The sequence below is a fragment of the Molothrus aeneus genome, chromosome 4 (genome assembly GCF_037042795.1).
Source record: "Molothrus aeneus isolate 106 chromosome 4, BPBGC_Maene_1.0, whole genome shotgun sequence".
NCBI lineage: Eukaryota > Metazoa > Chordata > Aves > Passeriformes > Icteridae > Molothrus > Molothrus aeneus.
Window position 1 is genome coordinate 57,095,384 of NC_089649.1, and position 24,807 is coordinate 57,120,190.

At 40.1% G+C, this 24,807-nt stretch overlaps 1 protein-coding gene across 7 annotated transcripts in view; it reads right to left on the reverse strand.

Annotated features, from left to right (window-relative positions):
* The window catches only part of SLIT2 (slit guidance ligand 2), a 258,782-nt gene extending 242,170 nt beyond the window's left edge, over nucleotides 1–16,612 (reverse strand). For 3 of the 7 annotated variants that reach the window (XM_066548566.1, XM_066548564.1, XM_066548565.1), the window contains exons 1-3: nucleotides 16,009–16,607; nucleotides 14,214–14,285; nucleotides 12,908–12,979 (exon numbers count right to left, since the gene is read on the reverse strand). In XM_066548566.1, coding sequence (XP_066404663.1) covers nucleotides 12,908–12,979; nucleotides 14,214–14,285; nucleotides 16,009–16,184 — 320 coding nt within the window. In that variant the 5' untranslated portion in view covers nucleotides 16,185–16,607. Of the gene's footprint in view, nucleotides 1–12,907; nucleotides 12,980–14,213; nucleotides 14,286–16,008 lie in introns of all 7 variants that reach the window. The other 4 variants (XM_066548563.1, XM_066548567.1, XM_066548570.1 and 1 more) reach the window with 3 other exon arrangements.
* Between the last annotated feature and the right edge of the window lie 8,195 nt (nucleotides 16,613–24,807).

Here is a 24,807-nt window from a genome sequence, read left to right on the forward strand (position 1 = left end):
TAAAGTATACAAATACTTTAGTTTTAAAACTCCCAGAGGTCAGTCTTCTAGACATAGTAAAGACTAGAAAAGCATCTCCAAAGTAAAATTATGGTATAAGTATATAAAAGGATTTAAGGACAAAGAAAAATTACCTTTGACAAATGAGCAGGTGAAAACACTCATTAAATTAAGCTCAATACCAACAGGCAGATAAAAAGTAAGACCTGACAAAGAATAAGAAACTTTTTGAAGCAGACAACATTAAGGTATGCAAAAAAAATGTGGCTTAATTTGAGCTAGTGGTTCTGAACAACAGGTTACTTTAGTAAATTGATATATATCTGAGTTTTACTTGTCTTCTGCATGCAGCCAGAGTACATGAAGATGACAACAGACAGAGGCTGGAGGGAAAGCACATTATGCTCCCAGTAGCAACATATCCTAACCCACTCAAGTCTGGACATGCCACAGATCCATCCTGATGTGTCTCTCAAGTTTTCATGCCACAATAACTATGATCCAGTAGCAATCATGCATGGAGGAGGAAGGGAGGAAAAAAAACATCTTTATTGCACTGGGTACAATGCAATTGCTATAATTCACACCCATTTGTTTCAGACTTGTTACAGCCTTTACTGTAACTTGTTTCTCATCCCACTGTATCAACTACATCCAGCCAGAGAAGGTGTAGGAGACTGTGGAGCCTCTCTGGGAAAATGAGCTGTTCCAGTGCTTGACTGTCCTCACAGGGAAGACGTTTCGCCCTTACCTGCAGTTACACTCCCCACTTTGATTTATGCTTGGTGGTTCACCACATCAATGAGCCTGGCTTGAGGTTTTTCATAACGACCTCACAAGTACTGGAAGGCTGCTCTTTTGTCCCACCTAAGTAAGTTTCAAATGGATTTTAGTTCAGGTAGATGCAATTCTACCCATAGACGCTGTAGGACAAAAGAAGCCCTCAAAGATAACTTGAGAGCTGGTCGAAGTTAAAAGCTGTTTAAAGTCAGTTATAAATCAGCTGTGCTCTTTAATTAGAAACAGCCTATCCCACTGGGTGCATAGAGAATGAGTCTTCCAAAACCCTAAATACAGGACAGATGCATTTTATCCCACTGCCACTGCTTCAGGAAAATGATTGAATGCTTCCAACTTACAAGGATTATTGACAGTAGAATTCATTATTTTACATTCCTCCTTCAAAGTTAGCCTAGAGAAGTAAATACACTATCTGTACATAGTAGCACACAGCACCATACAGCTTAGAAATTGCATTCTTCAAAGGAGCATATTCACACCTTCTGTTTGTCAGCAGAGGAAATAACTATTACACCCATTTAACAGCTCAGTGAAGCTCATTTGCAAAATATACATAAACTTTAAAAGAATAAAAGCCTGTTTACATTACATTTCAATTTAAAATGGAAGAACATGTCAGTAATCAAACCTCTGCATGCTCACACAGGAGCACTTTCTACCCACAACTGAGCCCACAAGGCTCCTTAAGTAGTTCCAAGATGTTACAGGGATATGCATCCTCTGAGAAGGTCTAACATCAGTTCAGGCTTTATGAGCTCAGGAAATAGAGAAGCCACCTACAAAATTATCTAAGTACTTCAAAAGAGAAAGCTAGTACACAGCACCCAAATCATTGCCATGGGCTAGTTTAAGTATGATGTCCAAAAATTTTACTCAAATACACAAGAGTTAGAATAACAGACATTAGAATAAGTGATTCCTACTGCCTCAACAGAGAAATTATAGACTTAGACTTCCATCTGAAAGGAAGGCAAATCACTACTTTCCTACAAAAACATTGTGCTATATCTGCCAGAGGCAGAAAATATTTGTGCATCCATGTCCAAAGCCACAATCTGCTGAACTTCAACACATCTGGCAACTGCTCTCTCTGAATGTGACTTGCATGTCATCAAGTGAGAGGAAAGCCCAAGAACTAAGAGCTAAGCAAAAGATTGTGCCAATTTTTCCATTAAGAATTCTCTGCAAAGACAATTTCTCTAGTCAAACTACTCATAATCTCATTAAGCCTAACAATATCAAGTTCACCAACCACATGAGTAAAAACTGGAATCTGAGAAGTTCAAGGCTGTTCTTAGAGCATTGGATGTCCAAGGTTTTCCCCAGGTCAAGAAACACTTAAGCAGGACTCCACTTTCCAGTCTAAATAGTGATTAGCTAAAAAAGATATTCCCATTTAATTTCAAATATAAATTAGATATTTGTTTTAGTAAGAAAAAAAAAATTCTGAACAGTAGCAGGACACTACTGCAAATTCAGTGTCTTATTTGTGTAGGAAGCAGTAAAAAGTACTTCTCAGCTATAGTACTACATTGAGCTAGTGCATGCTACTTGAAACCTAAGGTATTTTCTGTCCTTCATTTTCTTCTCCTGTGAATTTGATGTCAAGTCCAAAATTACCACACTCCTCTCCTACCCCAATCAATTCTCCCTACATTATGCAGAACAGTATTTTGTGCTGTCAAGCATCTATACTCACTTTGCCTTTTTAAAGCATTTTTTTCACTATAAAGAAAAGACAAACTAAGGCTGCTGTTTTCTATATTCCTTACTGTCTCAATAGAAAAGATATTTCTATAAATATTTAGTCATTATTCTTATTAATTCTGCCTACAGCACTAAAAAGCATGAAGAACACAGTAAAAGCCAGGAAACTGCAGGCTAGGAAGCCTCATCTCAATGCCTGAAAAGGCAACTGGGCAAAATATTTCTATTTCTATTTTAGACACAGTAAGGACACAATGATGACTGGGAGTGGTCAGCACAGATTTGACATTGAGAAAATGATTCCTGACCAGCCTGGCAGCCTCCTACAATGAATAAGGAACTTGGCAGATGAGGGGAAGGCAGTAGATGTTTATCTTGACTTCAGTAAGGGTTCTGACACTGCCATTCATAATGGTTGTCCTCACAGACAAACTGATAGAGTACAGACTACAAAAGCAGATGGTGAGGTGGACTGAAAACTACCAAAAGTGCCAAGTTCAAAGAGCTGTGGTCAGGGGCACAAAGTCCATTTGGAGAACAGTCACAAGTTACATACTCCAGGAGTCAGCAATGGAACCAGTACTGTTCAAAACTTCATTCATGACCTGGAAGATGGGACACACTGCACCCTCAGAATATTTGCAGATGCTACAAAACTGGAAAGAATGACTGATGCACTAAGTCTGTGCACTGCCTGAAAGTAACACAAACAGGCTGGAGTATTGCTTGAAAAAGAAACTTGGGAAGGGCAACAAAAGGGAAATGGAAAGACCTGAACCTGGAGAAGACTAACTCCATACACCAGCACACACTGGAGAACCACCAGCTGGAAGAACCACCACAGAGAACAATCTAGGGTGCAGGTGAATAAGAAATTCAAATGAAGCCAGCAATGTGCCCTTGCACAGAAGGCCAACAGCATCCCAGGCTGTAATAATAGGATTGTTACCAGCAGGTCAAGGCATGTGGTCCTTCCCCTAAAATCAGCACTGGTGAGACATCTGGAGAGCTGTGCCCAGTGCTGGACTCCCACCACAAGAGACTGGACCAAGTCCAGGGAAGAACTGCTAAAATGACAAAGGAGACAGATTGAAGCACCTGTCACATTGGAAGAAGTTGAGAGGGCAGGGACTGCTTAGCCTGAGGAGGAAAAGTCTCAGAGATATCTCAATGTGTATCAATACTTCATGTGTACAAATAAGTGATGTGATTCCATCCCAAGTAAGGAAAACTGAGCCAGACTCTTCTCAGCGGTGCACAGTGAAAGGACAAGAGGCAATGGGTACAAATCAAAGAACAGGAAAACTGTATTTCAACTTAAGAATAGTGACTGTGAGGGTGGTCACACAGAGAGGCTGCAGACTCTCCATTGCTGGAGAGATTCAAAATCCAACTGGAAACAGCCTTCAGACACCTGCTGGGATGGACCTTGAGTTAATCAGTAGCATGGGATTAGACAATCTCCAGAGACTTCTTCAAGCCTCCACAATCTTGTGAAGCTCACTTATGGGATTCTACTCCGTAAAGTACACCATAAAGAAGGAAACAGAAGTTATACTACATGTCTAGAACATGTTACTTCATAGAGTAACAGAGGTTCAAGTATCAGACAAAACAAGAATGATTTGACAATAACTGGGATTACTTCCAAGAAAGCAAAAACAAGGCAGAGAGGGGAGCTGAAGCTGATCTAGTAGGTGAAATTTAACTGAGGTTTGAACAGATTGTTTAGAAAGACAAGAAAGGCCTGCAGATAGGCCTGACAGGCTTGTAACTGTCTTTCTGGCATGAAGTTACTACAGCAAATTTCACTCAAGAATTTTTCTAGAGCACCTGTACAGACATCCTGCCAAACTAAATGAGAATGGCTGGTGTGCCTTAAAAAAATAAAAGGAGACTTTGCCATGTTGTATTTGACTAACAGTCTAGACTATTATTAAAGACAAGCCTGCACAATGAACACATACTCTGAAAAACAATAGGAAAATAAAATGTTTCTTCTGATGAAGTTTCAACCAGGCTCTTCATAGTAAATGAGGTAGTATAACAGTATGAGTCACTGAAGCTGCAGCCAGAAACCTAATACAGATAAACTCTGTAAGACTGAGTTGTAAGACTCCAGATAGAAGTGTGGTTTCTACAATCCAAATAAGGAGCATCTTAGATAATCTTTCAAATATGCTATATTAAAACGTAATGACAAGTCAATTTTTACCTGTGGCCACCTAATACTAAATCAGCATTTTAAAAAATACTGAACTCATTCTGCAAGAAATAAATATGATTTTTAAGAGCTAAAATGTGTAGCATTAAGTTTAATATCAGTGCTCTATAGAATCCATTTAAAATAGCTTCTGAAGAAAACCACCATTTGAAACAAAAACATTGGCACAACAGCTCTGCAGAATCAGATCTAGCTTCACCATTTTGCAACAGTGCAAATTACCCATTTCAGTGGAAGCAAGAAAGAAGAGCATCCAGCAAACAATGCCACAAAGGATGAGCACAAAACAGATGTGGGAAAAATAAACAGCCTTCCCGCCCTGGAATTTGTAAAAAGGTCTGCAAAGAGCAAACAGGACTTCTCACAGCAATTTGACTTCTAGACCTATAAAAGGAATCCCATGAGAAAAGACACTCAGATGAATTAAATATAATAAAAATAAATAGTGGGCATTGACAAGTCTTTTAGAAGAACATTGCTCTTGGAATTAGTTTTATCAAATATTTTGTAGCATTCTGTAATCAAAATGTAGCTATAATATGATTTTTTAAAAATCCATTGGAACACTGCATCTTTTATATACTGTCTTCAAAACCAGCCTTTTTCTATCTCTGATTCAACAGACATTTTTAAAGCAGATATTCGATGTTGCTTTGACAAAAGTCTGTTAATACAGAATAACTACAGTAGTATTTTTAAATTATTTTTCTTAAGAAACTATTAATACAAGTGGCCTGTATAATTCATGTACTATAGTCCCACATTCCATTGGTAAGTGATTAACACCAGAGGCTTCGTGGTCTCCTCCCTGTTCTAAGAGGAAGAATGTGCAGTGCATTGCCCTTAAAGTATGTAAGACTAGCTAAAACAAGGATTTCTCACATCCATGATTAACAAGGAATAACTGTTCACTCCCTTCAGGGCTGTTAAAAACCAGGCCTCTCTACCTGTGCTCATTATTCTTCCCTTAACTATGACACACCTGTGTGAAGGAATTAACTCTTCATATGCTCATATACTCAGACTGAAGCCACACAGGTGATTAAGTACCAATGCTACAGAGAGGAGACAAGTGTAACATCAAGCAGCCTTAAAAAGCAAGCACATGAATATCCCCACGGGTTTTAGTTAGTCAAACCCAGACTTCCCCAGCAGCTGTAGTCAGAACTGCCCAGAATGTGCCCCAAATGAAAAAAATTAATTCTCAGACTCCAGTAAGGAACTTGCCTGCCACAATGAAGACCAGGATTCAGTGAGAAAAGAAACTCGAGACTAACTTTCAGCTAAAGAGCTACGAACTCAATCTAAAACCTCGGTACAACTTCTAGACTATATAACACAAGGTCTTATCCCTAAAAAATTGATTTCATTGACACACTTTATAACTTCATAAGATGAAATATTGCTCATTTATCAGCTGTGCTTTTAGGAATGATAGTGATAGAAATGATTCCTCGAATAGTGGTTCTACTGCTAACACAGAATTTTTGCCAGGGGTCCTAAATTCCACATTAGCCTTGACACCTAAGTGTCTGTAAATTGAGGGGAAAAAAAAAAAGTCATATTTTGCTTCAGCTAAAAACCCAAAACCTCATTATAAAAACAGGTGACATTCAACATTTTTTCCAGAAGTACCTGCTGCTAGATTATGATCATATAGCTTCATAGAAGTGAAATCTATGGTTTCTAACCCTTCTCTTCTGTAACTGAAAATACTATATATACAATACTATATATATGATATATATATAATTATATATAATAATATATGTAATAATTATATATATATTATATATATAATACTATATATATGATATACTATCAGATTCAAAACTCAGAAAGAAAAAAGTTCACCCCAAGCCTGCTTATTCTAGGATTAATTTATTGATGCAGCTCACATTTAAATAATCACAGAAAATATTGCCATTCCTCTCTTAAAACTATTGGAATTTACATTTTATGAATAGAGTTAGTCAATTTGGAATAAAACTGCAATCTCATGCAGAACAAAATATTTGCACATAGGTTTATTTTAATCTCTGGACAACATGGTGGTTTTTTCCCCCCCATCAGTGATTCACCAAGTCTGCACTCTAAGAAAGAGCATACATATAATATAGCCCTTTTCTAGACTAGACAGAAAGAATAGTATTTGTTCATCTAGTCTATTTTGAAGCAGCTGTTAAAGCCCTTGATAAACGCCCAGGCCTGCTGGGCTGTTATGTCCAAGACAAACTGCATTTGTCTTTACCCTAGATGGAACATTCCCCTTCTTAGTCTACCCTGCAATGCATGACTTTGTCAGATGAGATGCTCTGTAACACCCCATGCATTCAGAGATCACAGTAACTCCCAAGTCAGTTTTTATTTTGTAATTTCAAAACCTACTAATGCAGTGTAATAGTTTACCACATTTATCTGACAAAGTTAGAGCTCAACTGGAAAACTCTAACCCTGCAATACATGGATACCACTAAACCCCACTTTATTTTACTGAAGCCCATTTAAGATTTTTGACAAGATGATTTTCTTTGTATTAATCATAATTAAACCCATGCTGCAGCTGAAGCTGCACACAGTAATTTCACATACCAATCTGTATCCTGTAAAGAAATCCACCTAGTACTACAGTTTGTTTACTAAGTAGAAAGAACTTTTTCTTGAATCTATGTAGTTGAAATATACTTTTCCTTCTATGCTATGGCTCTGTAAGTTTCAAATTGTTCATCCACAGCATGTACAAAACAATACTGACTTTCAGTACTACTCAAACACTCATAAGTACACACCTAAGTAAGTGCTCTCTTCATGTTAACTTTGAATAACTTGTTTTAATGTATTCAAGGAGATAGAGCCCAAATAAATGGCAAGTAGGGACAATTCCTCAGTTTGTCATTTTAGACCTGTGTTGCAAAAATTTAGAAAAATCAACAAACTCTAACAAAACATTTAATTCTTGAAATATTTTATGAAAATTGAAATATTGCATCAGCATGCATTGTAAGAAACATGAAAATACAATGGGTAGATTACAGTTTAAAAGCTCCTTCATGTACCAGCTTGAGGTTCAGCATTCTTTCCTTGAACTCATGACTGCAGCTTACTCACATCATGTAGCTCAGAGGGGCTGTTTTTTGGGGAGGTATGGTGGGTCTGTTTAGCTCAGACACCAACTCAGAAGTTGAAGTTATTCTTTGGGAGTAACATTTCATCTACACACCAGTTTCAGCAGAAATGGGTTTGGTTGGGGGACTGGTGGCTTATTTCCTTTGTTTATGGGGTTTTGGGTTGGGTTGGTTTTTTTTCCCCATAGTTTGCATTTTAAGTCTACACAGGTAACACTTTAAATGGACACTTTAAAAATAAAATTTGCTAATTCAAGTATCAAAAATAGGGAGGCTTGGCCTGGAAACTTCTTAGGCCACACAAGTAACCTTTCTCACAGGAGTAATCAGTGAGACTACTCATGCAAACCAAGTTATTCACATGGTAAATGTCTGCAGAATCAGACTCTAAATTAGCATTTTAGGGACATACTGCTCCCTCAATGGATTATTCATAAATACAGGAAGAAAAAAAGTGAGTAGTTCTGAAACTATTGCTGTAAACCCCTCCTATTCTGACATTTTTTCCTTGTCATAGCCCTGGCATAATAAGAGCTGGAATCCCAACTACTTAGACTTAAAAAACATATTAGGAAAAATTATGATTGAAAAGTTTTCCTATCAGCCAATTTTTTATTTTTTTATAAATGAAAAGGTAACTGCTCTTCTCTGTAAACATGTGAAGAGTATATTTAATCCTCAAAAACCTGACAACCCTCTATTTCTAGGCTACATGGAACTGTACAGACATTTTAGATTTAAGTAGCTTCTTACAGAACTGGTTCAGCAGTCTATGGAAGCTGTCTTCAACAAAATTTTATACTTCCCTCTAAATGACAATAACTTGTAAAAACACTGGCATATTTTAAGAAGTATTTGCAACACTAGCGAATGAGGTGAATTTGGGGATAACAATGGCCTACACGTACTAAAAATTATTTCTAAAGCTGTGTCTAACAGTGTCAGTTTTCACAAAGTGGAAACTTTCAGTTCATCTTCATCTTGCTGTCTTAATGTACTATTTCAACTAATATAAACATCACACCCAAGATGACAGCTTTATGAAGAAAGAAGAAACAAGTTTTTGATTTCACATTCTCATAAGGAATTGTTTCAAAAAGTTTTGTCCCCCATAATAAGCAGTGGTCTCTGGAAATCCCTAAGTGTTGTGAAAATCCTCCACGTCTTGACCCTTTCTGTCTTCCTGCCATGAAGCATATTGAAAGCCACTGCTGACACATGACTGTGGTCTCTGTAAGAGAGGTTCAAACCCCTAAGAGGCCACATCCAACCCTCACTCTAGGGCACTTACACTGCCATTTACTGAAGAGCCACATACTCTTTAGAGGCTCTGCTCAAGTACATGGGCTCAAATAAGTTATAGATAATAAAGAAAGTCCTGCAGATATTAAGTACAGTAATTATTGCAGATGTCAAGACTGTAATTAGTCCAAGAGCTTTTAGCATTGCTTCAGGATGTACTCAAAGATACAAGTTTTCCCAACTGAATTTCAGTGCATACAGCCCATTTCTCAATCAAAGTGGGTTGTTTCAGCAGACAAAACATCTACACAACAAAACAGACCATGCAATTCTTCTGTTCGGTATCCAGTCTGTGAAAAAAATCATATTTGTGGCAGACAAGCCAGTTCAGGCAGTGTTGTACAAAACTGGCTTGGACTGGAGCCTTAAGAGCTCAGTCCTTAAGAACCTTAAAAGCTGTCAGAGATTGGAACTAAGTGAACACTGCAAAGTGAACACTGCAATGTATAGCAATTTATTTGACTTGAAGACTTCTCCCAGAAGTATCCATCTAAAAGGCTTACAGCAATATCAACTTCACCAGTGTTTCTCTAGCTACTACAGTTTCCACAAACCTAAAACTCACTAAGTTGCAAATTTCCACCTTGCTTTTCCCCTCCTATTTCTTAAGTAGCAGGCAAAGGCACACAATAGTTTATTGCAAATGAAAAGTTTTACTTTCATTCAGGCTGCTGTAATAATAATCACTTTTTACAGCAGTATTTACTGCAGCCTTGGGTTCCATTGCACTTGTACAATTACACTGGTGTGACACAAATTCCCATTGTGGAGCATATTAGGTCTATAGGTCACAAATAGCTCCATGTACTAACTTACATAGTGTACTAAAGATATTTTATTAATTTGCAGGAGAAACCACCTGGCATATTTTTATGAATTTAATAAAATTCAATCTTAAGCAGATATCTTCTGAAGAGGTCAAAAGTTTCTCCTTTCTGAGAATAATTTTGCAAACCATTTCAGGTCCGCCCTTCCATTAAAAGGAGCTGAGGATATCCAGCATTTTGAATTATCAGACCTATAAGTGAGCATTCACAAGTAACTCATTAACCAACCAAACAGTTCCATGGAAATCAGAGTTACTGGTCTAAAAAAAATTTAACTGAGACTGCAGTTAAAAACAACCAAAAAAACCCAAGAAACAAACAAAAAGCCACCACCCAAACAAACCCCAGCACTTCACTTAGAGAGATGGGCATTTCTTTTTCCCAAAGAGAAACTACTGTTGTTCACATTGAAGAGTACTGAAGAACAGGAAATATCTTTTAAAATTAAGCCTGTATACACTAGCACAAGATATTTCAACATAAGCAGTATTACATGTAAACAATCTTATAAATTAAATGGTCTTCATTTAAGCTGCCCTGAAGTTCTCTTACACCCTCTGCTTCCATGCTAAAAGGTCTGTATCAGGTACTCTGACAGCAGCTTGGCACATTACACTTAAAGTGAGAATGTGACACCCTACACTCACACATTGAAAAAAAATTAAAAAGCTTTAAAGTGCTTGCTATTTAATGTATAAAAGAAAATACTTGAATGAAGTACCCACAGGTTTCCTGAGAAATCATTTTGGATTTCAAAATCCCAAGGAGATGAATTGGCTGTCAGATAACAATGTGCCTTCATCAGATGGACTTGGCAGTTGTAAACAAGAAGAATTTTCTCAGCTTTTCCCCACAAATATGAAATATTTGCTCTTAGCCAACAGCTGGGGCAGTTTACAGACATCCTGCATATATATTCAAATTACAAGTCACCCACACACCTAACACGGACTGAATTCCAGCAAATTAAAGAAACTGACAAGTGTTGGAGCAGATGTAATATAACTCTGAAGACAAAACATAATCTAAGCTCATAGGTCTAAATAACTAAGTCTTCAGATAGCATAGTCTGCCTGCTGAAGAGTGAACAAATATAACCCACAAAGTATCCAAAAGTATCAAAATTCCTCTTCAGAACTAGTATCTTATGTAAATGAAAAATAGCTATTGTTTTCCAATTATCAAGGGAAAACCAAAGAAAAAATGAAACAATGTAATGGCAAAATACAAACACATCAGACAAGTAAGTTTCAACTACTGAAGTTCATTTTTCTCTGGTAAAACAGTTCTGTACTTCAGAAATATAACCAGTAAAAGCCTTGAAGTTTTTTGAAATTTGTTAATGAATCACATAGCAGGACCTTACTCTGAAATAGTTAAGAAATAAGGCTGCTGATAAACTGTTTTAAAACTTTGTAAGCATTTGGTATCTCAGTGTCAAACCATATACACAGTGCGGATCTCAATGTTTTTTCATGTTTCACATATGAGTATTTACTTTGCAATATGAACTACACTGCTGTTTAATTTTTTATCTAGACACCGTAAACCAAATTAAGGAATATGCATATATTATTCCTGTCTATCCCTCAGCAGAAAAAGCTGTTTTAAATTCCTATACTTTGTACAAAGTTGAAAACACATTGTAAAAAAAGCATTGAATTAAGTGTTTTAATACTACTTAGAAATGCACAGCCAGTTTTTTTCCAAAGAGTTGCACTACATAATGACATCAACTTTTTAGGTCAAAAAGTTACTTTGGCTTATTTGAAAAAAATAAGGTAATTATCTCAAGTACATAATATTTCAACTATTATAGAAATATCATAATTACACTGGTGGGTACTAATTCTCTTGAACAGCTTTGTCTAAATGACCAACCAAACCATAATGGTTTGCGGAGGTTTTTGTTTTAAACCCACAGCAGCTGTGGGTACAAAGCAACTATAATAAGACAAACTACACTCAGGCCAGTGCTGCTTTTCAATTGAGTACAGTAGAAATACTTCTATAAAGTTAAAGCAGCAGCAAATGAAACACTGAGCAAGACCTCAGAGGCATGCTTAAAGAAAAGGTGATATAATGAAAATGCAACAACTACAATGCCTAATAATGAAGACATGAGTCAAGTTCTACAGGAACATATATATTAATATTTTCCAGGCTCCACACTATGTCCAACAATCAGCATCCTGCCTTTAACAAGTCAGCTGTCCCAAGTTTCACAATACACTTAAAAATATTTTCATTTGAAGTGTAACAAAATCAGAAGGCACACACTGAAAACTAGCTTGGGAATGACTCATTTTCTAAGTCTCAATGCAACCAAGCAGGTGTTTGTACTTCAACTTCACCAGATAAGGTTGTCTAATCTCTGTTCCATCTTCTCTCCCCACAGTACTCAATTTTTTTTTTAATCCAAATTAAAATTATTTTTGAAAACTAACAGTTCATATTTCTTCTTAGCTTTTGTAAAAGCTTCCCTCATAAAAAACTGGAGTAGAATTGAATCACTGCTATGTGAAAAGAAAATATTTTATAGCCAGAAGTTACTTCCAATAAGGCATTGTATAAAATATCCAACACTACAGGTCAGAGAGCCTTCTTTTGGTGCATTTGAGTTCTCAAAAGTCCTTGTGTATTCAAGATTAAAGTGAAAAATATTAGATAGGATTGAAACTATTGCCTACGGGACAATTGAAGTTTGCACTTTGAATCCAGACTGCTCTTGAATGTTCCCCCCCAACCGAGTCCCCTAAATGCTGCTTGAGAATTTCTTATTTCTCTTGCATCTCAATAAGGCTAGAAAACATACTAAAAAAAAAGAAAAAAGTATTTAAAAAATCTGAAGCCTGAGTGCCTTAAAACACAACTAATTTCACCCCCTAAAAGTTGAAACTTTTAGAATTAAATATACTTACAGCCTCTCCAGTTCTTTTAAGTCCTGGAATGCTCCTCTCTCAATAGTACTAATCTTGTTCTCCATGAGCTGACTGAAATACAGAAATTTTTAGACGTAAGTTTTAATATCTCTGAGATAATTTGTCACATTAACAACTGTCATTTAAAGGCAGCCACATGTTCTTTAAAAAAAATCCAATAGCTATAGTAGAGCGACATCCACTTTAAACTTTTGTATCCCTGTCACCAACAATTTACATGGGCTCATATAACCATATGTAGGAAAATAAGCCTTGGTAAAAGAAACGGGAATCAATATTAGATTTGCTCATTTACTTAAGGAGTCAAAAGTTATAAAGCTACACACATGCCTAGAGGCTGCATGCTCACATGCACACACATCAGTGCCCTTCGGCAGGCTGTGAGACTCCAGTCGAACAGCATGAAGGTGATACCAGTCTCACTCGAGAATTACAAATCCAAAACTCTGAATTGTGGTGTTGGGAGAAACATCAGCAAAAGACTTGACAGAGATTGTAAACGTAAGAGTATCTCTGTTTTGTAACAAAGTCAAAAATTACTACAATGTTATATTTACTTCAGAGAGACAAGGAAAAGGATTTTACAAGACCACTCGCTCAAATTAAACCAGCCTTAACAAATAAGCTAAGTAGTTAGATATTTCCTGCAGAAAGCAACAAAAAACCCAACCAAAAAATAAACAAAAAGCCCCCACAAACTACCATGAAATTTTAAAACCTTGATAATGCTTGAAAAAAAAATTTTAAAACAAAGAAACAAGAACCCAAAAACCCACCCAAACAAACCAACCAAATAATTCCTTCCTCAACTTCAGTGGCAAAGTTTCTGTTTTGTCAAGAAACTACGAAAGAGCAATAATAATCACCTGGAACTTGCTTTTACATTCACTAAAGGAATAACTTTTTTCTTAATTAACTCTCTTATAGTTCCGGTTGAGAGTACCCATTTTCAGTGTGAACTATAAATTTCACAGCCTTAAACTGAAGTAACTCCGATGGTTATTCAACCAGTTTTAGCAACTCTAACTTGTAAGCTATGTGCTAAATTAAGTCCTCCAGCTCTCATCATCTTAAGGAGAGATTAAAAACATTTAAAGAAATCTCGTTCAAAGGAATTGCTCACTTGCGCATAACAGTGCATAACACATGGCAGAGCAGTTTTAGGTTCAGATATGGTAATATAGTAGCTAAAAAGTGATAACCCATCGAGAAAATGAACTGAAATGTAACTACAACCTGCAGCATCAGTCCTAAGAGTTATCAATGAGAGAAAGAGAAAACTTACAGAACTCGAAGGTGCCTCAGACCAGCAAAGTCAGTCTTCGTGATTCTTGTGATGTTATTTCCATTAAGATCCCTAAGAAGAATAATTTGTAAGCAGCAAAATTAAAACATTAAAAAGCTATTTTTAAATTGTTTTGTTTTCAGGAGCACAGCATTTTTAGAAGTTAGGAGACATAAACGAATGCAACAAGCCATTCTTACAATTAACACCATGCGAGTTCCTAATTTCCAAGCAGCTGAAAAACGATTTACCTTGAAAACAGTAGTTTGAAACTTTGTAGCAGGAGAGTCTTGGAAAGTCACTCCTGCTTGCCATTACAAAGCTCACATTTAACTACAATCTTTACCAATAGAAGAGTTCAAGACTCTATGTTTGGGGTTATAACTGCTTTTAGAAGAACCACAAGACTCAGTACATAGAGGTACATCTATCTATCTATATATGTTACAAACTTTGACTGTTACAAAAACTAACTGACTGAAAAAAAAAAACAACTAAATTTTCACCATTTCAAGCAATTTTCAGATTTCCCAGTATGGCATAGGGCTTAACTATCTATAACAAATATTAGGTTTCAAACAAGCATTAAGGTTTCAAACTGCTGGAGTAAGTGATGGAAAATAAGGTTTTACCAAAACTAAGCTCTCCACTTGCTGCACAGGAAGCTATACTGACTGCAGAATGCAAAGCAAGTTCAGAAGCAACAGAAACCTGTATTTAGGCCCTAGCATTTCTCATCATACTTCTATACTACTTTTTCTTCTGGAGTATATGCCTCTTTTTCATAACTTTTTGGGTTTAAGAAATAAACATCTTTCAATTTCAATCACTGCAAATAAAACCAGACTTGGCAATTCATGAGACAAATCTTTAGGAAGTGGTATTACATGGGAGCTATTCTAACAATTATAGTTCATTCCCAACGTAGCTAGGGAGGGGGGGGAAAGTAGTATGTTTTTAAGCACTTTATACCACATATGGCCAAAACACCACTGTAAAGAAACCACACGAGTCCCAGGAGGAATGTGTCCCTGATACTCTTCCTGAGTGAAATTCACCACTCCAGACGCGCGTTCACATGCCAACATTTAAATGACTTATCAGAGAGTAAGAAATAACGCGCACACCACTTCCACTCTCAGGACCCGTCTGAAAGGCAGCCTGATACAATAAATAACCGGCCACATACAGAAGACAGCCCAGCCGCGGGTGGAGGGAGGGATCACCGCTACGGCACCACTGAGTGCCCTGCGAGCGCGGCTATCGCACCCCGGCGCGCCCTCGCCCGCCGGCAGATGCGCGCCCCCGCCCGCCCCTCGCGGCTCCGCGGCGGGAGGGAGCGCTGCGCGCCCCGGGGCCTCCCTGCCCACGCCCGCGGAGCGCGGCCCGGCTCTGCCCCGGGGAAGGCGAGCCGTAATAGCCAAGTTTGACGGGAAATGGGCGCCTGCGGGGGGAGAGGCCGCTCCGCCGCCGCCCCGGGGCGCCCCCCGGCCGCGGTGGTGCCCGCCCCCGCTCCCCGCGGAGGCGGGAACCGCGCTGCTCACCGCGGCTTCCCGGGATGAAAGGCAGCGGCTGGGAACAGCGCCCACCTCTTCCGTGTCTCCGCGCATCGCTGTGAAACGGGCACGGCCAGCAGCAGGAGAAGGGAACAGAAAACCCCCACCCAAAGGGCGTCGGGACCCTAAACCAGGCCGGGGCCGGGGGCCACCTCAGCCCGACAGCCGGCGCCGGCCGGAGCCCTGAAGGGAGCAGGGGGCCGAGGGGCGCTCGCCGCCGCCCCGGCCGGGTTACTTACAGCCTCTCGGTGTTGCGGGGGATGTTCCTCGGGACGCCGCGCAGCGCCAGCCCGTGACAGTCCACGGTGCTCCCCGAGCAGGAGCACTGCGCCGGGCACGGCTGCGGCGCCACCGCGCCCGCCATCGCCAGCAGCAGCCCCAGGGACAGGGTGAGCTTCCCCCAGCCGCACATCATCACCGCCCGCTGCAGCCCAGCCGGGCCCACCGGCCTCGGCCCCGGGGAGGCGCGGGGCGCGCCGCCCTCCTCCTCGCCGCGGGGAGCGCTCGGGCAACTTTCACGGTGCGGAGACAGCGAAGTCTTTTCTATCCAAAGCCAAGTCAAGAAAACAACCCCGGCAAAGTGAGGCGGGTGGCACCGGTCGGCGGCTGAGGGCAACTTCGCTAGGCGCGGGGCCGCGCCCGGGCCGTCCCTCGCTGGCCCGTCGGTGGCTGGGAGAGGCGGCACTTGGGTCTCGTCTTCACACGCTCCCTGCGATGGCGAAGCAACCCCAGGGTCTCAGGGTGCGGTGGAGTTGGGCGAGCTACTTATGTTCCTCTTCGCCCCTTTCAAAGCCGTGACTCCCCGCTGAGCCCCCGGCGAGAGGCCGCGGAGCCCCGTCCGCCCGGCGGCGCTTCCTGCGCGGCGGCCCGCGCAGCGCTGCAGCCGCTCCCACGCGCGTCCCCCGCCGCGGGCCGCTCACAGCCCCACGGGGGGCGGCGGCGGGGCTGACACACACCGCGCACACACCGCCCTGCCAGAGGCGCCTCAGCAAATCATACCCCTCTCGCAGGCATTCATCAAACTGTCTCACGGAAGGAGGAGGGAGGGGAAAAAAAAAAGTCAAACACACAAGATGCTGTTGGGCTTGGCTCTCCACCCCCCGCGCCCCCTCCTGCTGTACGCTCCCAAGCCAAGTTTAGCAGGAAAGGGCTGGTCCTTGACCACGGTAATAATAATCAGTCGAGAAGTGATTCGTTGCCCTGCTGGAAGGGAGTTCATCCACGACCTTCTCCTCGGTGACAGATCACAGTTATAGATCCTCCTGTGATCCCGGGAGCACGGCGAGACAGAGCAGATAACAAGCGAAGTGCGGCGAGAGCGGGAGGGGCGGGGAGGGGTGTTATTCTGCTCCCCGTGGTCTCCCGGATACCGTGGCTTTGCTGCGGCAAAGGCACCTGATGGAAGAGGTGGGAACTGCTCAGTCCTTCCAGGTGAGGCCAGTTCAGCAGCTCCTGGGCTTGCTGCAGGAAAGGGAGCAACTTTCCTCCTCTCCCGGAGCCCCCCCGAGGCGCAGCACCTCGGGAAGGGTTGGCGCCTCTTTCCCTGATCCCGCCGGTGCACCTGAGCTGTCGGTGCTGGTGCCGAACAGCCCGGCCCTCGGCTCCCTGGCGGCGGCGCTCCTCCGGCGCGGAGGGAAACGGCGGAGGGGAGCGGTGGGGAGCGGGAGAACGGACACGACAAGCCAGGCTCCTTCCCTCGCACCCCGAGTCTTTCCGCTTGAACAATGGGCTAGCACCGCCGCTCGCAGGCCGGCCGGCTCTCCTCCCCGCCGCAAGGTGCCTGCCGCCGACCGCCGAAAGTGCTCCCCGAGCGCGGGCACCAGCCGAACGAGCCGCCGGCACCTCGCCGAGAGCTCCCCACGCGGCCGCCCGGCGCCCCCCTCCCTGCCCGGCGCGGCGCCCCTCGCCCGCTCCCACGGAGCCGGGTGCGCCCCCCGCGCCGCCCTATATAGGGCCGGCCTGGCCGCGCCCCCCCGGCCCCGCCCGCGGCGCCCCGAGCCCGCTCACTGGCTGCGCCGCCGCCCGCCCCGGCCCGCCCGGCACGGCCCCGGCACGGCCGCCGCGGGGCGGGGGGTGCGCGGCGGCGCCGGCGATGAATGAAAGTTGGGGGAGCGCGGCGGCGGCGGCGGCGCGGGAGACAGGTTCCCCCAGCCCGGCCGGGAGCGCCTCTCCGCTCCCCGCCGCGCGGAGTTTGCCACGCAGCCCTGGCCTGCGCCTGTCAGGCGCTCCACGAGGGAGAAGGGAGAGCAGGGAGCCGGACCAGGGTCCTTCGCGATGCTCGTGTGGGTTTTAGCTGGAGAGGGAGGGGGCGGAAACGCCGCTGGCTGCACTTGGAAATGTCTTGGGAGTCTCACCGAGGGTCTTCTTGTTTGGGAAAGAGGACAAGGATTGTAGTGGCATGTTCTTTGCTTGTAAATTTAGTGTGAAACACGCCAGGATCTCTCATAGGCTACTTTCGAAAATAAAATAAAAGGGGCAAGTGTTATTCCATACATTAAAATATGTCGAATAGCAACGTTAATACTGCTCCTTTAGAAAACATCTTCCATTTCAAAAAAATTGTATCCTTAATAAACACAACGTTCCTAATAAATGTTCCCAATGTATCGTTTATTGTCAGCGCATCTCCCGCAATCCTAGGAAAATACTACGTGCATCTTAACATTTTAACTCATTTTGTTCTTCCTTGCTTGTGAATTCAGTTCCATGCGATTTATAACAGCTCTTGAGACTCCAGTAATAGGTGAAAGTGATTTGTCTTTCATTAGACAGCAAACCCCAGCAGGGATGACTAAGCCTTCAGCAAGGTGTAGTTTGGAAATGCTCAAGGGAGTCTATCGTTTCTTCCATATGGCTGGGTCCAGCTGAGTCTCTTCATCCCTGGGGTCTCTGCTGCACAATCCCTGCAAGAGGCTTACTGTGTCATTTTGCCCGTTACCAAGAGGACAAATTCTGTTCTCAGAAATGCTATTCTAGAGCCGAGTTAATCTGCTGAAGTGGAAGCCAACAAAGTTACTCCTGACTTCTCTTAGTGTAGAATGTGAGCCCAAAGTAAAATTGCTAAAGATGCACATGCCTACAAAAACTTTATCGTTTTTAATCCATTTGTTGAGACAAGGCTCGGTAAATATGATTGTTGCACTGTTTTCAAATGCTGATAATGGCATCTTTTCCATTATACAGAGATGCAGATAGATACTCCAGTTTTTACATTGATGCAGAAAGGAGAATTCAGTGAGTTTCAGGGGAGTACATCAGCTTCTGTATATAAATGCTTTACACTCTTTTCTCCCTTTTGGTTGTTTTAAGTCTTTACAAAAGATTTCAAAAGGAATTTGCAAGTTTTTATTAAGCAACAGAAAAGAAAAAAAACCCTTATTCTAACATATTGCTTTTATACATCTACCTCAATCCTTTAAAAATATAACTCGAGGCAGACAAAAAAGATAAATGTTAACTGTTCCATACTTTTCATTATTTGTTTCAAGTACCAGCAATGTGCTTAGTGCTGCAGAAGACAGAAAGAGAGGAAACAGTGAATCTTTTTAATATAGTAATTCTCAGAAAATCTAAATCAATTCTTAGAGCATTAAATGTTGCTGAACTACTTTAGGCAGACCTGATTCAAAATCGAAATTGGTCTTAATTTAATATACTTTGTTTTCAAAGAGAAGCATTCTAAGTACAAGCAGGACAATTTTTTTTATTCATTTTGAGGGGGGTTCATTGATTTTCAACATGTCCACCTTTGAAACATACCTTTCAGTCATTCAGATTGATTTTCCTGAGTGTCTTGCCTGCCAGCATATTGAAACTCTCTTTGTGATCTAAACACTTCCATGGGAGAGCTCCCAGTGTCTGGATTTGTCCGAAGACGAGGCCTGTCAGACACACTCTGGTGTCATTGCTGGAATAGGAACCTGCAGAGTGCCCTGTGGCTGCAGAATTAACTGTCAACCACTTCCAAAGTTTCAAGGGAAAATATTCCCGTAGAGTAAGAAGCTGGGCAAAAATTTTAACTACGATATGATATATTAAAAGAAAAACAGTTAGAAAGATTCGTCAGTGGAAGAGCAAAAATATTGCTGCAGCCATTTCAGAAAATACTGACAGTTTTCTCTTCTCCAGATTTCTTTGTACAACATTCCACTCTTTGAAGGGTAATCTAAGGGGATACTCAAAAAGCTAAGAAGATCAGAACTATTAGCATAAGGAGATCAAAGTCAATAATAATAGGTAACATCTTCAGAACAGGATCCAGAACATCAAAAAAGAAAAAGCTGCTACTCCCAGCTGAGGCTGGTAACAGTGACTGTGGCTGCGCACAAAGCTCTGTGCTCCGCGGATACATCTGACTGAGCTCCATGAACATAATCAGCTCTGTGAACATCACTGTAGCTTTACAAGGCCAGCATGCCTGAAAGATACTGAACCAAATGACTCATCAATTTGTAAATAGGAGGTCAATAAGATGAGAGAAAAATGGCCAACAGAGGTTTATCAAGAAAAAACATTATAAACTAATCTGTTTTCCTTCTTTGACAATGTAACTAGCTTCTGGGGAAGGGGAAAGTATGATAGATGGTGATATTAGCAGGCCATTTGCCACCATGCACATTAACATTCTCCTAAGCAATCTACTTAAATATAGCAAAAATCTAATTACTGGAACGTGGATACTTAACTGGGTAAAAAAATTCCAAAGCTTATATCCAGGGTATGGCTGATGGTCAATCTGAGAGTCCAAAGAAAGTACACTCTTTTAAAAAGCTGTTAAGACTGTTATGTCACTGAATTATTCCATTAGTGATTGAAAATTAAGTATAACTATTAACAGATGATACCAGAATGGAAAAGAATGCAAGGATCTTGCAAAGCAGAATGAGAATTCAAAATTATTTTGATAAAACTGGAGAAATTGTGTAATTAGTAAATCTTAAGGAAGACATGAACATTACATTCAGAAAAGAATTTCAAATGTATAAATGCAAAATGACCAGCTGGGGAGCAGTACTCCTGAGAAGGATATGGAGATGAAAACGTATCATCTTAAACTTATGATAAAGGAGATTTCATTACAGAAAGGCAGATACCATTCTGATGAGGTATATATTGCATATATATATATATATATATATATATATATATATATAGAGAGAGAGAGAGAGAGAGAGAGAGATTCCATATATTGCATAAGAAAGGTAAGCATTCTTAATTTCCTACTGATTACTAAAATTTAATGTAAACTTTTGTCAGCTTTTTTGAGTAGGATAAAGTGTTCAGTTTTTGGGCATCATTCCTAAAATATACTGTAAATAAACCAGAGACACTTCAAGGAAAAAAAACAAATATAAATTAAGGTAAACATGAACTATGAAAAGAATTTTGAAAAAAGTGAAGTTTCCTGGTTTTAAAACAAACAAACAAACAAACAAACAAACAAACAAACAAGCAAAACACTTCACCCCAAATAAACAACAGAGGCAAAGGAAAGTCATGGTACTTCCCCAAGTTAAAAGGTTTCTGTAAGCAGAACAATGTTCAGTTAATATTCACAACCAGTAAATGGCTTAATTTTCAGGAAGGAAGATTTATGGACCAGGAAAGCTGGTAGTAAATAACGGTCTGTAAACCAAAGTATGATAATGTTATTTTTTTTTCATTGTGCCTAAGCCAAATTTTTACTGAAAATTTTAAAACAAATTAAGCATATACTAAATAGGAATTATCCAGATGTGCTGTATTTAGTATCTGAGTGAGGACACTAGATAATTGTCTTTTTACATTCTTTTTAGCTGTGATTTTTCATGAGCATAAAAGAAGTAGCAGTATTAATAATTGTTGAAATGTACATGTGGCTCCATGTATTAGTTGTTTATTATTTATTATCACATATTTATAATCCAGGACCATCTAATGCTTTCAGTCAGAATTGTGCTTGGAAGTGAAGTGGTACAACAAAGATATGCTCATTTTTATCTAGATATGATGTATGAAAGGCAGAAGGAAAAACATAAAATTTTTAAAAACTGGCAAATAGATAATTTTGTCCATCAAGCTAATGTGAAGTTCATTCATTATTTACCTGTAATCAAGTGGAGATCTTCAGGAACAATGAACGCAGAGATGATGCTAGCACTCAAATAAGAACAGAAGAGGAAGATTGTGCTATGATAGGTGCAAAAAAAGTCATGAGTAGAACACAAAAATAATGTAGGATACAAAAGGATGCTGGAGAAAAGTAAACATATGCAGTGAGAACAAAAGCTTGAACCTGCAGGAAAAGAAAAGAGTAACTATGTATTGTTTTGCTTAATAAACAAGAAGAAACCCCCCATACTTTCCTGTAAGAATCTATTGAAACAGACACAGAGGGATAGGTGTAATCCACTGGAAGCACTGTTTAAATATTATTTAAATAATGTTTTGCTTTTATTGCTTCCAAACATTTATTTTTTTTGTTTGTTTGGTTGTTTGGGTTTTTTTACACTCTCCTTGGATGAATTTGAGCTTGTATTTTCCAAGCTTTAAATGTGTTGGTATTTCACAGTGGACTACAGACTAAAGAGCAACTTGAGCATTATATCTACACAATATTGTAGCTCATGAGATTTTATTTAGTTGCTAGCAATCTTCTCCAGTTGTTATCTAGCCAAGTTTAGAACCACAGTGTCTCCAAATTAAATACAGGATTAAAGAAAACTCAAACTGGCAGGGAGGGGGTATAGGACCACGTCTGTGTTTGTACAACTTCTCCAAGGCAGCTAAGGATCAAACTTCATGACTTCTCTGAAACAACACCCATAATAAACATTACAACTGGTAGTAAATATTTCAGAAATGTATCCTTAATCTAAAGCTGAGAGACCTAAGGTTTATCCAATATCAAAGGGACACTATCAAATTTTTAAGATCATGGATTTCACACATGTAAAACCTTTAGGCTCCTGTGAAGCTATCTAGAGTCTCACAATGCTTTACCATAAAGTATGATTGGAAATTTATTTGAAAAGTTTCCTGGGTTTTAGGAGCTGGAAATGTAAACCTTGAATCCTTCCACTATCATTCTAATGGAATACGGTGAATTTATTAATTTCTCAAAGAAGTAGAATTTCAAGTACTTTATGCAGGTCTGTTATATAGCAAGACTGTCTTTAGAGGAAACATTTACAATACCTCATGGCTTGGTCTAGAAAAATTTGGGAAGGGAAGAAATGGAAGTGTCAGGGCCAGATGAGGACAGTTATATCACAATATTTGGACTATGCACACTTCTTCTTTCAGGTTCTGTTTGCTTCATTTGTGCTTAGATTTCGCATGTCAACATCATTATTTCAAAATAGCTAGGCTAAATTTGTTTAGAAAATGAAGGAGTTATATGAAAGGCTGCCCAACCACCATCCGATGACTACTACATAAATGGATATATCTACCTCTATTAAGATAAATTTCCAAATAATATTTGGAAATTTTTAAAAATGTAATACTGAAACTTAAAGGGAGAATGGAAGAAATGCTTCCAGAGAAAACCAACAGAAAACTTTGCCAATCTTTTCCCCAAGTTCTTTTGCAAAAATGAATAAATTCATTCCACTATTTATCTGAAACCTGGATTTAAGTGCTTATTTATTATGGTGCATCTTCACCTAGCAGTAAGTCTCATAATTTGTGCTAGTAAAGTCTGTAACCCTTAGCAGTGACCTCCCAGGTGCTATCAAATGTAGAAAATGTGATAGCTGTTGTGTGTTCAATGCTCCTATGACATAGATTAATGAACACAATATATTACTTACCTTGCATGTGATGACACGGGGGACCTCATCCACCACATGCAGTTTAAAAACTTTAATTAAGAACTATTATTTCAACTAAAAAATTACCTGTAATAGTTTAAGAGGAATTTGTATCTGAGAATCCAAATGCCAGTTTAGTGTGTGAAAATTCTTAGACTTCATTATTCTTTAGTGTAAAAGGGATTATTCAAATTATTGAGCCTGACATTTTGCATGAGACAGACCAGTGCAGCTGATATTTCTGCGTGAAGACTGGTAACTTGTGCTAAGCAAATAACATCCTTGCAGGGTGAAGGATCTAGTCTCTTACTATGGAAAGTAACCAGTAAAACTCAGTCTTTAAATGAGTTGGGTTTGGCTTCATTTCTCTTTTTGCAAACAGAAACCTAATTTTCAGAGCAAGCACAGTCATGCTACTTTATCCTCATTTGTTTCAGTGTTAATGTCTAGACTTTAAATTAAATTGCTATTTTCCTTCCCTAGGGATTGCCACCCTGATATAGTTATAAACAGACAACACATCCTTTCTCACAGCATTCGTTTTGTCAGGCTTCCTCTGTTGTAACTGAATCTGAGGATAAAATGGCTTTTCCTGTTGAGATTAACTTTTGCCTATTCCAACAATGCAACTCCACACTTGTTTTCACTGTCATCCAGCAGCAGAGATAGGATACTTATTCCTGGCACAAGGGAATAAGCTGTAACTGTTTGTTTAGGTATGTTGTAGTCTGTTTTGGTTTGGGTTTTTTTTTAATCTTTTCATAATGGCCTTTCCAAGTCTTTCTCAGCTTCTCCTCAGAGTTTTGTAGAAACATATCTGCCCCAAAGTAATTGAAAAGGGTTTCTCCAGGTTCTTCACCACATGGTTATCTAAAGGGTTTTTTCTTTCCTTTCAGGATGTATAACAATGAAATGGATGGATATGTTAATAGTACAAAGGATATTTTTCTACAAGTTTAGGATAAGATGAAAAAAAGTGGAAAATATTGTTAAAAAAGTTGTGGACAATATTGTTAAAAAAGTTGTTAAAAATATTTTTAAAAAAAAGTGGAAAATACTGTTAACCAGCATGGACAGACTTTGTGTCATTCCTTTTTGCCTCTCTGTAAGGGAAAATTGGTCTGTTCACTGATAACCCTTCTGTTGCCCTACCAAGGAAAGCAGAGCTGCTCTTCTTTCTGGCCTCTCTGAAGACTCAACCAAAAAAAAAAAAAAAAACAAAAACCTCAAACAAAAAGACCTCAA